Genomic DNA, 16,874 nt, shown 5'->3' on the forward strand with positions numbered 1-16,874 from the left:
ATACCAAACATATATTTCCAACCTTCTTTGGGGACCCATCTTTGTGTGATGCGGTGGAGCAATTGGGACATATACTACACACCAAAATATTCTAAGATGGATATATTTGGCTCTCTTTCAAAAGTCAACTGTAATGGGAAAAATTTATGATAATTTATTGGTCTTATGCACACAAGTGCTGCTGCATGCAAAATAGTATGCCCTATACTGAAAAAGGAAGTTTTATCCTCATTAGCAATGGTCTAGCTATCAATTGAAGGCGTTTAATCAATGATTCTGCTAGACCACTTTGAATATGGACATGAGCGACCGGATGCTCAACTTTTATTCCAATCGACATACAATAATTATTAAATGATTGAGATGTAAATTCACCAGCATTATCAAGACAAATTGTCTTTATTGCATAATCTGAAAATTGTGCTCTTAACCTTATAATTTGAGCTAACAATCTCGCAAAAGCTATGTTGCGAGTTGATAATAAGCACATATGTGACCATCTTATAGATGCATCTATCAAGACCATATAATAGTTAAATGGTCCACATAAAGGATGAATTGGCCCACATATATCACCCGTATACGTTGCAGAAACGCAGGAGATTCAATCCCAACCTTAGTTACTGATGGTTTGATAATCAACTTTTCTTGGGAGCAAGCAACACAAGAAAATTCCTTAGATTGGAGAATTTTCTGATTCTTCAAAGTGTGTCCATGTGAATTCTCAATAATTCTGCGCATCATACTATAATCGGGATGGCCCAACCGGTCATGCCAAATGATAAAATCATTAGAATCAGTAAACCTTTTATTTATAATGGCATGTGATTCAACAGTACGAATATTTGTATGGTACAACCTAGAAGAAAGTGTAGGTAATTTTTCGTGCACAATTTTCTTCTCCATATTTATTGTAATAATATAAAGGTATTCAATCTTTCCTTCTTTTGCAGTCTCAATATGATAGCCATTTTGGCGAATAACCTTGAAACTGAACAAGTTTCTTTGAGACTTACTACAATACAATGCATTATCAATTACCAATATCGTTCCTCCACGTAGTAATAAGGCAGTTTTTTCAGAGCCTTGAATCAATTTTGTACTATCAGATATTGTATTGACATAAGGCTTTTTCATAATCAAATGACAAAAATAATTCTTTTCTTTTAATATTTTATGAGTTGTGGCACTATCCAAAAGGCACATATCTCCATTACTCATCTTGAATCTAATAGAAGACTTGAAAAATTTATTTATCTTCATAAAATAAAAATGCATTATAAGAAATAAAATAAGTAACAATATTGCTAGAAAAACATACGTCCCTTTTTTTCTTAAAAGTTAAATTATGGTAATTTTGAATTTAAAAAATTATATGATTCAATTATGATGAATGTTACAATAATTTAGTTTATGGAATTATATTGTAATGAATCTGTAACACAGAAAAATAATTGATAATATGAACCTAACGTACCAAATTATTAGAATGAGAATTAACAAACTGAGGTGTGACATGTTAATAATAAACATAATTTTATATAAATTAATAATTTACTAGTGAAGTAGTTTAATGAACTTAGAATTCAAAATGTTTATGGAAAAATATACTTATTAACCTTAAATAAATATTATACATAAGTATTAAAAACAAATATAAAATAAATAAAATTATAAAATATTAATATAATATTATTCATCATGTATAGATAATTTGTTTATTGACAAAAATAATATAATCATTATATAATATTAATTAACAAGAATAAACAATTAGTATAATGACATTAAATAAACCGAATATTATTTTTTAGTAACAATATGATATTAAGATTAAATAATAGCACACCAATAGTAATTAATTACAATATTGTAAAATATCATAATGTAATATATTATAAATTAACTAACTTGACAATTTTATAAAGGAAGAATAACAAGAGAATATAAAGAAAGTATTAATATAGAGAGAGTTGTAGATTTTTAAAAAAAAATATATAAACGTAAAAACACGATAATTCAAAGTAGATAAAAATGACAACATATTGAAAAACATGAAATTAAACATCAATTAAGATCCTTAAAAAAATCTTCAACCTCCAAATAAGTAATATCATTGAGGTCATTAAAATCGTCATCTTTCAAAGCCAGATTTGCTTCAATATTATTATTATGCGAATGTCTTTCCTCAACATTATTTTTGAACGCCAAGTGTGACTCTATCCGAGCATTAGAAGAAGAGGCACCACCTCTATTTGCCTTTCTTTTGAAAGAATTTTGATAAAGCCTTACAAAATGCTCAAGCGTTCGACATTCATTTTTCCAGTGGCCTTTCATGCAACAACGATGACAGTTACTTCTTGAAGGGCCATTTTGAGAATTGATATTGTTCTCCCTTTTATGTTGACCACCACCACGACGATTATTATATCGTCTTCTGTCATTGTCACGTCCACACACATTATTGTGGCCATGATTGTTATTTTATCTTCTTTCAGACTGGCCATGTGCTTTTACCATATTTGCCTCTGGTAACGGAGCAGTTCCAGTGGGATGAACTTCATGATTTTTCATTAAAAAGACATTATGTTGCTCAGCCACCAGAAGTCATAAGATCAATTCAGAGTATTTTTTAAAACCCTTTTCACGATATTGCTATTGTAATATTACATTAGAGGCATGAAAAGTGGTTAGTGTCTTTTCTAACATCTCCTCATCATTTATAGTTTTTTCACATAATTTTAATTGGAAAGTTATTCTAAATACAGCAGAATTATACTCAATTACAATTTTAAAATCTTGAAACCGTAAGTGCATCCATTCATAACGAGCCCTTGGCAATACCGTTGCCCTGAGGTGGTCATACCTCCCTTTTAAGTTTTTCCACAATTCAAGTGGATCTTTTACTGTCGAGCATTTTATTTTCAGGCTTTCATATATCCCTTATATTTTACCTAAATTCCCAAACTACCCTTTTTATTCTTTTAACCCTAAAATTCACATCATTTTCCTCATTTAAGCACTTTTATCCAAACACTCAACTGCTTATTTGTAAAAATAACTTTCAGCACTTCAAAGTTCTAAAAACACTTTATAAATAAAAGTTACTTTTTAAGCTCATCCAAACGGGCTCATACATGATATAGAAGTTAATTTTCTGAAAAATTAGAGTTTCGTGCTGATAACGTATTATGAAGTAAATTAACTTTACAAAATAAGGTGAGAATAAGAAGAAAAAACAGAAGACAGAGAGAAAGTTGAGAGAATTGAGAAAGCACGGTATATTCTTACATTGCAAGTGATGACTTATTTATAGCCAAAAAAAATGAAGTAAAATACTACTTAAATTAAACAAATATTTCAAGTGGACAATTCATTAGTCTATTTGTTCTTTAACATAGATAATATTTTACATTAAAGTTATTTTTATCTAATAAATAGAATAAAGATATTTTAGGATGTTAAAAGTAGGAATAGAAAAAGACTAGTCTTGTTGAATTTGATACCCCATTTACAAGGTAACCTCTTTTTCTTTCCCCCGCCCCCCCCCCCCCAAAAAAAAAAAAAAAACATTACACGTGAAAAAACCCTTAGATTTTTAATAATATATCAAAGTTTGACATGAAAATAATTCAATTATGTCTGCCATTGGAGTCCAGTTCAGTCAACTCGACCGAGTTAACTCGGAGTTTGACAAAAAATACACCAACTGTTTGACCCGTGAAATTACAAATTGGGTCATTTCCTTTTCTAGCCTACTCCTTTATATCACTTTCCCTTTTGATCATCATCAATCTTCTTCGTCACTTTTTCCCCCCAATTTTTTTTTTACCCACCATGGGATCTCTTCTCCGGATGAATCGCCTTGTAAGTTCCAATAAACCCTAACTACTTTTTTTTTTTTTACCAATTTTGACTTTGAATGGCTGAAAAATAGTCTAATTGGAGTGTTTTCTGGGTTTACATATTGTTAATTAGCCTTTTGTGTATTTGCTTTTCTTGTGATAATGTATTCAATTTCAGCTCATTTATTTATGCTATCGATTGATTCAAGTGTTTAACTAGCTCAAATTAATTAGTTTAGAATATCCTAAACCAAATAATTGGAATTGAAAAATAGTTACCAAGCTTGAATTTTTCATGAAGGAAGGTTATTGGTTCTTGGAGAATGATAAATATGGAAGCGAACTCAATTAACTATTTTAGAAGGAAGGGGTAGTTTATTTGCTTCTGTTATGATAGTGTCTTCATAATAGTGATGGTGCTTTGATCATTTTTTTTCGGAATATCTTCTTATGTTTTGAGTTTTTGGGATGAATGTGAAGTTCAGCTCATTTTGCACGGTTGATTATTTATTCAAAAGACTGATTTCAGTGTTTAACTAGCTCAAATCAATTAGTCTACAACAACAACATACCCAGTGTAATCCCATAAGTGGGGTCTAGGGAGGGTAGAGGGTAAGCAGACCTTACTCTTACCTTTGAGAAGGTGGAAATGTTGTTTCTGGAAGACCCTTAGCTCAAGTAAAGTAGAATAAAAAAACAAGTAAGTAAAAAAAATATAGTACAGTAGCGAAGAAGCCATGCTAAAAACAGTTAAAGAAATGAACAAGTAGCAACAACAAAATTTACGATAACTAAAGCAAAAGAAATAACATGTAACACTAAAATTGAAGAAAAAGACGATAGGAGAGTAATCATAGCAATACTCTCAAATCAATTAGTCTTGATTCTAGAATACCCTAAAACAAGTAGTTGAAATTTCCAGTCAGTCAATGTCAGTATTTTAGTGAATTTGATAGTTAAATTTTCATGGAGCAAGGTTATTAGTTGAAGAGTGGAATGTGGTGGGATTTGGAACTATTTTTTAGAATGATAAATATGTAAATGTACTCAAATTGCGATCAGTCAACTATCAAGGCAGAAGTGGAAATTTTTTCAGTAAGTGGAATTAATGTATTGCTCAGATTACAATGAATTGAAAGGGAAATGATTCAAAAGAAAGGTAATGCAGGCGATTGAGTTTTGATGGTCTACGAGTGGTATTCTACCTTTGTGAGAAGGAGTGAGGAAGGAGAAGTAAGTGAAAGGGAGAGATAACCTGAAAGAGGAACAGGAGAGGAATTTTACCAAATGACGGGCATTGATCCTTCTGAGAGTTAGCAACTATGTTATTTATAGATTTCGTAGCAAGAGGCTTCACTGTAGGTCAGTGATTGTAAAAGGAGAATCCATCTAAGCAGTGCAATTAATCCATGAGCATTCGTATTACTTTAAACTGCCGTTGGGCATTGGGGTATAACTGATATTTCGACCTCCAAAACAAATAGTACGGCCATTTCAACTTATTTTCATTTTCTTTAGAATTCATCTGAACTTAGATTCTTCTTTAAGCACCCCAATAAAGCTGGATAAAAGTAATCGCCTACTGTACTAAGGTTCCTAATGAGAATTCATGATTTCAAGTCTTCAAATATTTTTCCGGAGTCAGTTGTCCCTTGTTGACAAAGTTACTGACTTCTTCCCCCAAAACTATCACCTTTTATATCTGCAAAATCGTGTACCTACCTCCAAGGAAATATCTCTTCATTGCCTCACTCCCTTACTAAACTTGTATGAGTATGGTCAGGCTTTTCCTTATCCAGTTAGGTGCAGTGTAGCTAATTCTGGTTTTTGATATGGTACCTTATATGGTATAGCTATCTTACTTTATTAAAGAAAAAGATATACGGTATAGTTTAAAGTATGTGTCAAAGTTGCAAAACCCTGCTTGAATTTTTCTCCTTTCCTATGAGGAAGGTCCAGCTTGGGAAGAATGGGTGGATGCCTTTGTTGCATGGATGTGACTTCTCGTGGTCTTGAAAGGTTCCCATTGTTGCTGTGATTAATTCCGGAGGAAGACTCTGAAGATGTGTTGGTTGTTAATGCTCTAGTTTCCCTCGAGCTTGATTCAACTCTAATTGAATCTGATCTAATATATATATATATATATATATATATATATATATATATTATACTAGTTTCTCCTTACGTACATTGCATGTGAATCCTAAATCATATATTGCACGTCGTATTAAAATAATATTAATATTATTAAAATTTTAAGTATGTTATCATACACAAAAGAATATTTTTAATATTTGAACCTCAATTAGATTTTTGCTTAAAGTGAACTATATTGTGCATCACATTGTAGAACTATAAATAGCAACAGTTCATGTATAAGTTTATGAAAATAGTGAATCTACCAACAATAATCATTTTTTTGATAAATTTAACATCTAAATCAAATTAGCTCAAGATTTCTTAGATTGCAAATCTTTTTCAACATTAATTCGAGTACATTATAGAAAAGGAGTGAGCAAAGGGAATAACTGTTTCAAGTGGTTAAGAAATTAGCCCAGTATTTAATATAACGATTAAGTGACATTATAAAAGAGGTATGTTTGTGAAGTGAATATGAAAAATCATGATGGTTAAAAAAATAGTACGAAGAATTGGCTTGAACAAAATTTGTAAACTTTTTCATATAACCAAATTGGGAAGCACAAGAATTATTGCCAATTGTTAGAGTCGGTGTGGTCAAGATATTTCAATTTTTACAAGTCAATTAATCACGTCTCCCAATTAAAGAATTGAATCAATATGTTTGATTGCTGAGTTACAGTTTTTATAACAATAGTGATAGTGCTTATAAAAACACTATGATATATTGCATTGGTCATAAGACATGGATCATTTAAAAAGTTTCACTAAATATAAATCTTAGAAAGTAACTTGAAAATAAATTTTGAAGACCTTGAATACCAAGATAGCCCAACTTTATCATCAACACCCAATCCCTGATAGAAAAAAGTCATCATTATTAGGCAGCTTCTTAAAGTAAACATTCAGGACTTTGATACCTCTTAGGCCTTAGCGTTACCTTGCTGAGTTATATTCCACCTGAATACTGACGTCTTATCATTCCCATTAACTGAACATTTAGCTCCGTCCAAATTTTGATATTGAGGAGTGTACTTGAATATCTTGAGAAATAGAATCGCTAACTTTCCCTGAACAACTTGGTGATAGGTAAATGTTTTCTTCATTTGTCATGAATTTTTCAGATAAAATGTTCGGACAAGATGTGTATCCTTATATCTAGTGGTTCACTATTTGAGGAATAATTTTTGGAAGAAGACTATATAGTAAACACATTCGCTTAACATCTCAGGATGGTATCAAAGAAAAAAAATGATGAGTTGGAATTCATTCAAAGTACAAAGACGAAATAAATGAAGATTAAAGGTGCGAGAGTGATAAAAACGAACCAAAAGCTTTTAATGGAGAAGATTGCAAATTGAGAAATAATCACATGTGTAAAATATGCAAAAGGAAAGTATGTCGCATACGGTGGAAACTTTGCACTAACTGAGTATGCCACAATTTTCCCAAGTTAAGGAATCAAATACAAGTAAAATATAAATCAAACAAACCCAAACCTTTAAAAAATGCAGAAGTGAACATATAAACGAATAATATCGAGGATGTTATGTACTAATAAAATGAGCATATTATTTGGATGATGAAATATCATCTTAAGTGCTGAATAATGATTGTCTTGCTATCACTCTAAGGGAACAAGTTGTTCTGAAATGCACTGTCATTGAAAGTGAATGTGACGTCATTAACTACATAACCTATTTTCAGAATTTATATTTTTTTGTCCTGCAAAATAATGAACATTCAGACCAAGCATGTGTATTTCATGCGTTCGGTATCCTATACATTTTGCCCTTCTTTTTCTTTTTAAAGAGGTAATGAGCTTCATCATTATTAGTACAAAAAATGGGCAAAGACACGTTAGTGATATGCTCTATTTGTTGACCGCATCACAATGCTTTGGCATATGAGAAACTATGAAATTATGGATGTGGAGAAATATGCTCCTCATTCACCATAGGCAGATCTAATAACAATAGATTATTAGAAGAGGGAACACATCAAAGCAAGATATTAAGAAGAAAAGAGTGACCAAATCGGGCCCTAAATATTTTCTTTCTTTATTCTCTATATTTTGTATTATATTTTATGACATTCAATATTTATAAATGCTAGGATAGATGGTCACGACCTCATAATTTATATTTTGAATGTGATTTGTGCATTCTAGTGTATTTAGCCATTAGTTGACTCATAAGACAAAAATTCTTGTTGCATGTTGTTCACCGCATGTGAAAATCAAATTATAGATGCGAGACTATGAAATAGATGTAAATATATATCATTCTTTCTCATAGTACTTTCCTCCATAACACTAGCTACATATGCCATAAAAATCGAGAACTCAGTTCAAGTTCTTCAAATAAATCATTAGCAATGGAAAACATTACCTAGACTTACAAGTTTAAATTACTGCTTCATCTTGAAGGACTTGAGATGGGGCTTCCACTGTTTTTTGTGAGAAATCTCTTGAAAGGAAAATTGAAGGTGATATTGGCATCATGAATAATGTCATGTTTAGGATACTAAATGGTGTCAACTATTCATTGGGAGCAATTATTGTCAAAACGGTTTCTTTTCTTTCGTTGGCTGCATTAGGTGTCGATTTAAGTAGGTTATTTAGGTTAGGGATATTTAGGTAATTTAAATTTTATGGGGATATTTAGGTAATTAACTTTTAAGTTTTTGAATTCCTACTTTTAATATAATATAGATAGGGCTCTAATCATATTTTTACTTGTGATCAAGCCATTATACTGATAAGAAAAGAATAGATGGTAAAAAATGATAATTATAAATAATTTTGGACAACAAGCCTTTCGTTTTCTCTTTTTGTTTGTAGAGAACTTATGTGCTTGGGAGTCCCTGATGGTTAAATACACCAAGATTTTACCATGACTGCTACTTTAGAGAAACGCCAAAGTGAAAGTCTATGAAGTTGTATCTGTAACTGGATAACCAACACTGAAAATCATCTTTCACGCTTCGACTTTGATCATTATGGACTAGCACCACTCTCTTTATATACTACACAGGCTACTGGGATCATATTCTCTCTGCTATGATCAATAATGGGCTCAGAAAGGAGCTCTGATATTAACTGCAATAAACTAAACTTGCAATCCATAGAGAGCAAAGTGAGAAGTTCATTTAACTGGCGAAATTTGTGTAAAGCTCTCAGTACAATGAATCAAAAGGGAGATGATACAAGAGAAAGGGATTAAGAGGTAACTCCATCAATTGATTGTTGTTTACCCAATGATCGATTTCATGCTAGAATAAATCGGTTAAGGATGTCTACAACGCTGACAATCACTCCACTCTTGCAAGAAGGTGAAAGGAGAGAAACTGGGAGAGGAAGAGGAGAGGAACTTTACTACTCCTCTGTCCCAAATTATGTGAAGGTGTTTGACTATGCTCAAAGTTTAAGAATGAAAGGAAGACTTTTGAAACTTGTGGTCCAAAGTAAGTCATCATTAAGGGCACAATGTGAAGTTTAAAGTTAAATTGTTACTAAATATAGAAATGTTTCATTCTTTTTGGGACCGATTTTAAAGGAAAGAGTATCACATAGATTGGACGGAGGCAGTGAATGATATGCATTATGTGACACAAATTAAGATGTATATACTTAGATGCAAGTGGCACTAGACCTGGAACTGCCAAAAGGTGAACTGATGTCAGCTATCGAATTAATCCATGCACAGCCTCCACTTGCAACACATGTAGGAAATAATTGTCTTTCAACCTCCACAACTAATTGTCCCATTATTCTATTTATTGTTATATCCCTTAAAACTCAAAACAAATTATGCAGAGTATTTGGTGCAGCATTTTCCCAAGATATTAGTGAAGAGCCCTAGTTTCTTTTATTTGTGGGTAGCATTTGCAATTCGCTGTAAGAACTATATCATGTTTGAACACAATCTTATCATTTCTGACGAGATTGTTGAAGGATATTCTGTATCTTTTAATGTATTCTTGACTAGAGTAGTTTAATAAAAAGAAAATAGAAAGGAACGAAAGAATGTACAATTGTCTAAAAGGAGTTGGGCAAAGACATCAGAAACATTTAGACCTACGATGTCATTCTACACTTTTTTCTTTTAGTTCTTTTGAGGTCCAAACATATTAAATCAGCAAAGTTGTTACTTTTCATAAAGTACATAACATAGAGATGAAAGTCACAATTTAATTTTCTTTTGGTGCTAAGGGAACTATTATTTGACACTAAGTTAGCTGTTATATTTCAGTATTTGCTTCTTCTTCACCTTGTTGTTTTTCTTTAATATAATTCCTTTTTTCACAAACATTTGTCATAACTTATGCTGCAATTAACTATATTCAGGTTGTTTAACTCTTGTTCAGCTTGTTATTCTTCTGAGGCATATTTCCTTCTCATTCATGACCTTATTTGCTAACTTATGCTGCAGCTAACTTCCATCGTGGAGTCATGTAACTGCATCATCGACCCACAATTGCCTGCTGATGACTTGCTAATGAAGTATCAGTACATTTCCGATTTTTTCATAGCACTTGCTTATTTCTCCATTCCAGTGGAGTTGATATACTTCGTTAAGAAGTCTGCTGTTTTTCCATATAGATGGGTTCTTGTGCAGTTCGGTGCTTTCATAGTTCTTTGTGGAGCAACACATCTTATCAACTTATGGACATTTAATATGCACACAAGGAATGTGGCAATAGTAATGACTACTGCAAAGGTCTTGACTGCGCTGGTGTCCTGTATAACTGCTCTCTTACTTGTCCACATCATTCCTGATTTATTAAGTGTCAAAACTAGGGAACTGTTCTTGAAAAAGAAAGCTGCACAGCTTGACCGTGAAATGGGTATTATTCGGACTCAAGAGGAGACAGGTAGACATGTTAGAATGCTAACTCATGAAATCCGAAGCACTCTTGATAGACATACTATTTTAAAGACTACACTTGTTGAGCTAGGAAGAACGTTGGCATTAGAAGAGTGTGCATTATGGATGCCAACACGTACTGGAGTAGAGCTTCAACTTTCTTACACTCTACGTCACCAAAATCCAGTTGGATTTACTGTACCCATTCAACTTCCTGTAATCACTCAAGTTTTTGGTACAAATCGTGTTGTGAAAATATCACCAAATTCACCTGTCGCAAGACTTCGACCTACAGGGAAATACATGCCTGGTGAGGTGGTTGCTGTCAGGGTTCCACTTCTGCATCTGTCAAACTTTCAGATTAATGATTGGCCTGAACTTTCAACAAAGCGCTATGCTTTAATGGTTCTGATGCTTCCTTCAGACAGTGCAAGACAATGGCATGTTCATGAGCTGGAGCTTGTTGAAGTGGTAGCTGATCAGGTTTGATTTTTCTTGTTGGATGTTCTTTAATATAATGATTTAGAATCTCCTTTATATAATTATGGTCGAACACAACCATGTTGACATACTGTGTTTTGGGTGTAAAATTAGACATGGAGAAGACCAATTACAAAAATTTGAGAAATTCATTGTCTAAGAATCTGTAAGCAGAATTGCATGGTCTAGTTGTTATTAGTATTATACATTGAGATTGCACAGCTGAATTGTTATTACTGTTATTGTTGTTATAAATTTTTCAAAGATAAATCAAAAGCTGAATGATGATCTTTTTTGCGTCTTTCGTTAGGCCGGGTTGCTGATGAGTGTATCATAGTAGATTTTCTGATAGGACCTTAACTCCTTGGATTTTGCTTTCATAGATGATCCCCTATATTAGGAGTGTGGAGAGTAGGATCTATGGTACATGGAAATATTAGAAACAACCTTTCTGAATTACTTGAATATTCCTTTCATGATACATAGAACTTCTTGTAGTATATGTAGTTTTCTAAATTCTTTTATCATATGAAGTGAAAATCACATTTGGGATAATGTATTTAAGTGTGTTAAAGTAAATACTACTGAGTTGTTACAAAAATGATTCTTCAATGGAGCCGTTTTAAATTTTTTACATATCTGGCATCTTACTTCTCCATCAGAAACTTTAGAAAAATGTATTTTTTTCATTCTGTCTCTGGTAATGCACTGTTCTCTGATGAATATAATTATCTCACTAGCAAGTGGCACACCTAGTCATTGTTTGACTTGTTCAAAGATCATGATATATTGTCAGTTATGGCGCAGTTTCCAAGTTTTACTGCGTTTTGCTGTTTGTATTGCAGTCTTCAAGAATTTTCACTTTTTCTGCATAAATAAGTTATTAGATTTGACTCTAATTCCTGAATTTCTCCTGGTTATCTATGGAAAATACAACTCAATCAACTATGCCTTAATCAAATTAGTTGGGTCTTCAATGAAACCTCTGTATCTAACCACTCCTACTCAGATCCAGAAGTATGATTTCAAAGAAATTCATCATAATTCAACTATATTTAGGCTATCTGTTAACCAACAGTAATCCTTATTGTGCAGACATGCCACCAGCTATTATGCCTTCATTATGGTAAAAATTGACAATCAATAAAAGAAAGGAAGAACTGAAGAAAAGACATCCATGTCAGCTTCTTCTCCCCAACCCTTGCCCTGGCTAAGATAATTATTTTTTTTCTTGGAGAAAACTCTGAAAATTGGAAACCGCCTCCTTTCTCCTAATTTTGGATGTTCTCCTTCTAGACATATAGGGAAATACTCTATTCTAGTTGTCACTGTCCGGGTTGCAACTAGTTTTAGGTGTTTTTATGTCTATTTGATTTAATAAGAGCTACCCTTGTGTGCCCAATGTGATTTAATCTACGCCTCGTCATTTCAGGTTGCTGTTGCTCTCTCACATGCTGCTATTTTAGAAGAATCAATGAGGGCTAGGGATCTTCTTATGGAGCAGAATGTGGCACTTGATCTGGCAAGAAGAGAAGCAGAAATGGCTGTTCGTGCACGTAATGATTTCTTGGCCGTTATGAATCATGAAATGAGAACTCCCATGCATGCGATAATTGCACTTTCTTCCTTACTACAAGAAACTGATCTTACTCCGGAGCAACGTCTGATGGTTGAAACAATCCTCAAAAGCAGCAACCTTTTAGCAACGCTCATCAATGATGTCTTGGATCTTTCAAGGCTAGAGGATGGAAGTCTTCAACTTGATATTGACACTTTTAATCTCCATTCTCTATTTAGAGATGTGCCCTTCATAACCCTTCTCTTTTCTTTTTACTTGCAAATTCTGGATTACCTGTCAGAAAAAGAAGTGTCATTACTGATATTTTTGCAGTTCACTAGGTCATGCTGGACCTACTAACTGATTTATTTGTCTGCTTATTGCTGTAGGTCCTTAGCTTAATCAAGCCGATTGCATCAGTGAAAAAGCTGTTCGTCACTCTTAGTTTGTCATCAGATTTGCCGGAATATGTAATTGGGGATGAAAAACGGTTAATGCAAATTCTCTTAAACGTTGTTGGCAATGCTGTAAAGTTCTCAAAGGAAGGCAGCGTGTCAATCTCTGCTTTCGTTGCAAAATCAGACTCTTTAAGAGATCCTAGAGCCCCCGAGTTTTTTGCTGTGCCAAGTGAAAATCACTTCTATTTACGGGTACAGGTATAATTTTTACAAGCTTGATATGCTTTCTGTGATAGGTTAAGGATAATTACAAATTTGACATTTTAGACTTTAAACTGTCAAATGTTTTGTTCTTGATATTTTTATTATTCTAACAAACACTTTCTCGAGTTTAGATAAAAGATACGGGGATAGGAATTACTCCGCAGGATATTCCCAACCTGTTTAGCAAGTTTACACAAAGCCAAGCGCTAGCAAGTACAAATTCTGGTGGCACCGGGCTTGGCCTTGCAATTTGTAAGAGGTATGGGGTGCCCCAGTTCCTAGGTGTTCTTTTCCGACTCTGATTTTCATTTTGCTATGTGAACTTGGTAACTGCTTCAAATTCAATTTCTATTCTTACTGTATTTAGTATTGGAGTAACTGGTAAAGTTGCTGCCATGTGACCAGGAGGTCACGGGTTCAAGCCTTGGAAACAGCCTCTGGCAGAAATGCAAGGTAAGGCTGCGTACAACAGACCCTTGTGGTCGGGCCCTTCCCCGAACCCTGCGCATAGCGGGAGCTTAAGTGCACCGGGCTGCCCCCTTTACTGTATTTAGTATTGACACATCTTCTAATGGGCCGGAAAACAGGTTTGTGAATCTTATGGAAGGACATATTTGGATCGAAAGTGAAGGTCTTGGCAAGGGGTCTACTGCTATATTTATCATTAAACTTGGCATTCCTGGACGTGCAAATGAATCTAAGCTCCCCTTTATGGCTAAATTGCCAGCAAATAACATGCAGATGACTTTTCAAGGATTAAAGGTTTTGGTTATGGATGATAATGGGTGAGTACTATCTGGAACCCTTTATTCCCAGCTCTTTTCTTGTCATGCTGTTTAATGATCCATCTAGTTCATGAGTTTCTCATATTATATGTATTGAGCTATCTTACATGAGACTGAACATGTAAATACTTAACAAGAGGTAATCATGGCATGTCACTTTTTGAAGAAGACCAGGGATCTGCTGAGTCTACATAAGAGTAATGAAGTTAGAATCTTAACAACTATATATGGATGTGCTAGTGACATATACTTAGTTGTATATGTCTTTTTTCTAACGAAAAGGAGGATAGGTGGTGGAAAAATTAAGGATTTACAGTAGCAGAACCGGGAGAAGGGAAGGAGTGATGACCAGCCTGCCCCTTGGACCTCGCATTGTTATCTCTAGTTGGAAGAAAGGAGTGACCAACTGGCAAGTAGTACTTTCAAATCCAATAAAAGGCTGTACTGCTCTTTCAAGGCATAAGAAGATGGAGGAAAAAGTGGCTTTATAAATGTCCTAACACAAGTCTTTGATATATATGCATTGAATTAAAGGATGTCACAATCAATCTGGTTCGCGTTAATATATATATTTTCCTGAGACTTCTTTATCTAGAGCCAGTTATACAGTCCCTTTTCTTTTTTTCTTTTATTCCCTCCCCCCCCCCCCCCCCCCCCCCCAAATCACTTTTCTCTGTGATGACCGCCGTAAAATATTTAACCCGAGGTAGTTATAAATTGAAGGCAGTTGTTTAATTGTCGGATACAAATTTGTATGGTTGGTGATCCTACGACTCTCTGTGATAGTTGCTTTTCTTTTCTTTTTGATTTTACCTACCTTCTTATCATAATTATTGTTGTTATTATTTATCCTACCTGATTATATGATTAGTTGACATTAGTTATCAGAATTGTTTCTTTTTTATACTCCTTCATGCAGGGTTAGCAGGATGGTAACCAAGGGTCTGCTTACACACCTTGGATGTGATGTAACAACTGTTGGCTCACGTGATGAATGCTTGAGAGTTGTTACACAGGAACACAAGGTAGTGTTCATGGATGTTAGTATGGCAGGTATAGACTGTTATGAAGTTGCTGTAGTGATACATGAAAGGTTTGGGAAACGTCATGGCAGGCCACTTATTGTGGCACTGACTGGGAACACAGACCGAGTTACTAAGGAAAACTGCATGAGAGTTGGTATGGATGGAGTTATTCTAAAACCTGTATCAGTGGATAAAATGAGGAGCGTTTTATCTGAGCTTTTAGAGCATGGAGTTGTACTTGAATCTTAGTGAATGTAGGAGGAAAATGTGCAAGCAACCATATGAAAAATTCACCCAAATGCACGAGGCATTGTATATAGTTCTCGGCTTTGGGGCAAAAGGAAGAGTTCTATTCTTGGTGATAGCTCAATATGCCACTTGAAAGAAGGTGTATGTGTCTGATTAAACACGACGTTGCTTGAGGAGTTCAACAAATTTGTTGAAAGGAGTTGATTTTTCCACGTCAATTCACACGCACAAGTGTTCATATTCCATGGAACTTTACACAAGATCTGCTATTGACACATCCCTTCATTTACTTGAAACATTTGAAAAAAATTCTTGAAACTTTATTGCCTTGGCTTAACGTTTGGAGCAAAAACATGATTGGTCAATAGATTATATGTTTCAATTCTGTTTTCCTATTGCATTTTCATCATTGGGGTTGGGGGTTTGGGGGGGGGGGGGGTCGGGTCAGGCAAATCCAAAGTGTTTTCTGACCTTACTACATAGTAAAGAGCTTGAACTGAAGGGGTGTTATGACTCTTGTGTGCCACAGAAGCAACAGCAAATAACAAAACTAAATGGTCTTTCAAAAGGGGGGAAGGGTTCAAGTTGAAAGTTGAAACCTTCACTTCTTAAAAAGAAGAAGAAATGTATTCTTTTTGGGATTAAGGTAGACTTTTAGAATTTTTAATCATTATTATTATATATTGGAGAAGGGGAATTTGTAATGGAGAGGGGATTACAAGGTGGAGAATTAAATCCTTCAATAAAATGAGAGTTTATGTAGTCAATCAACTCAACTAATTAGACTACTAAGTAGGCGTATGATCATAAATTTTAATTTTATTCGAAATTTATGAATTTGGAGTTGTGTTTGATTGTACTTTTTGCAAAGAATATTTGGAAAAATGTTCATGATTAAATGTAGTACATTCTCAAAAATAAAAATTGAGTTGGAAACACAAATACAAATTTAAGTTGATTTGAAATTTTCATAATTAAACACTGATTTGATTTTTAAAATAATGTGAAAAATTATTTTAAAACAAATAAATAAATAAATAATTTTTATAATTAAATGGATCCTAAGTGATGTAAGGTATAGTTACAAGTATTGCTCAGGCTCACCATTCAATGTCAAATTGGTTGGAAGGTATCTGGTGTCGTATTAAAATGCATGGACAACACCGCCAAAGTAGAATATATATTCTTCGTTTCAACTTGTTTAGTTGATTTTGATTTAACATAAAATTTAAGAAAGTAAAAAAAAAAAAAATTGTCATTATA

At 33.6% G+C, this 16,874-nt stretch overlaps 1 protein-coding gene across 2 annotated transcripts; it reads left to right on the forward strand.

Moving 5' to 3' along the window:
* The first annotated feature begins 3,627 nt into the window (after positions 1-3,627).
* Positions 3,628-15,998, forward strand: LOC129871748 (ethylene receptor 1). Of its 2 annotated transcripts, XM_055946730.1 has the most exons (8): positions 3,628-3,867; positions 5,799-5,916; positions 10,418-11,335; positions 12,765-13,133; positions 13,280-13,546; positions 13,684-13,811; positions 14,140-14,337; positions 15,257-15,998. In XM_055946730.1, the coding sequence occupies exons 3-8, from the start codon at positions 10,484-10,486 to the stop codon at positions 15,609-15,611; spliced, it is 2,169 nt and encodes a 722-aa protein (XP_055802705.1). In that variant the 5' UTR covers positions 3,628-3,867; positions 5,799-5,916; positions 10,418-10,483; the 3' UTR covers positions 15,612-15,998. The 2 variants fall into 2 exon arrangements, with proteins under 2 accessions (XP_055802705.1, XP_055802704.1); XM_055946729.1 differs by lacking the exon at positions 5,799-5,916.
* Positions 15,999-16,874: the final 876 nt, after the last annotated feature.

The sequence above is a fragment of the Solanum dulcamara genome, chromosome 10 (assembly GCF_947179165.1).
Source record: "Solanum dulcamara chromosome 10, daSolDulc1.2, whole genome shotgun sequence".
Taxonomy (NCBI): Eukaryota; Viridiplantae; Streptophyta; class Magnoliopsida; order Solanales; family Solanaceae; genus Solanum; species Solanum dulcamara.

Excerpts from the sequence above, each read along its gene's own strand:
- LOC129871748 (XM_055946729.1), top strand. The coding sequence starts at position 3,838 with ATGGGATCTCTTCTCCGGATGAATCGCCTT. Across the intron at positions 3,868-10,417 it reads TTCTCCGGATGAATCGCCTT|CTAACTTCCATCGTGGAGTC; the intron begins GTAAGTTCCAAT and ends CTTATGCTGCAG. Across the intron at positions 14,338-15,256 it reads TTGGTTATGGATGATAATGG|GGTTAGCAGGATGGTAACCA; the intron begins GTGAGTACTATC and ends TCCTTCATGCAG.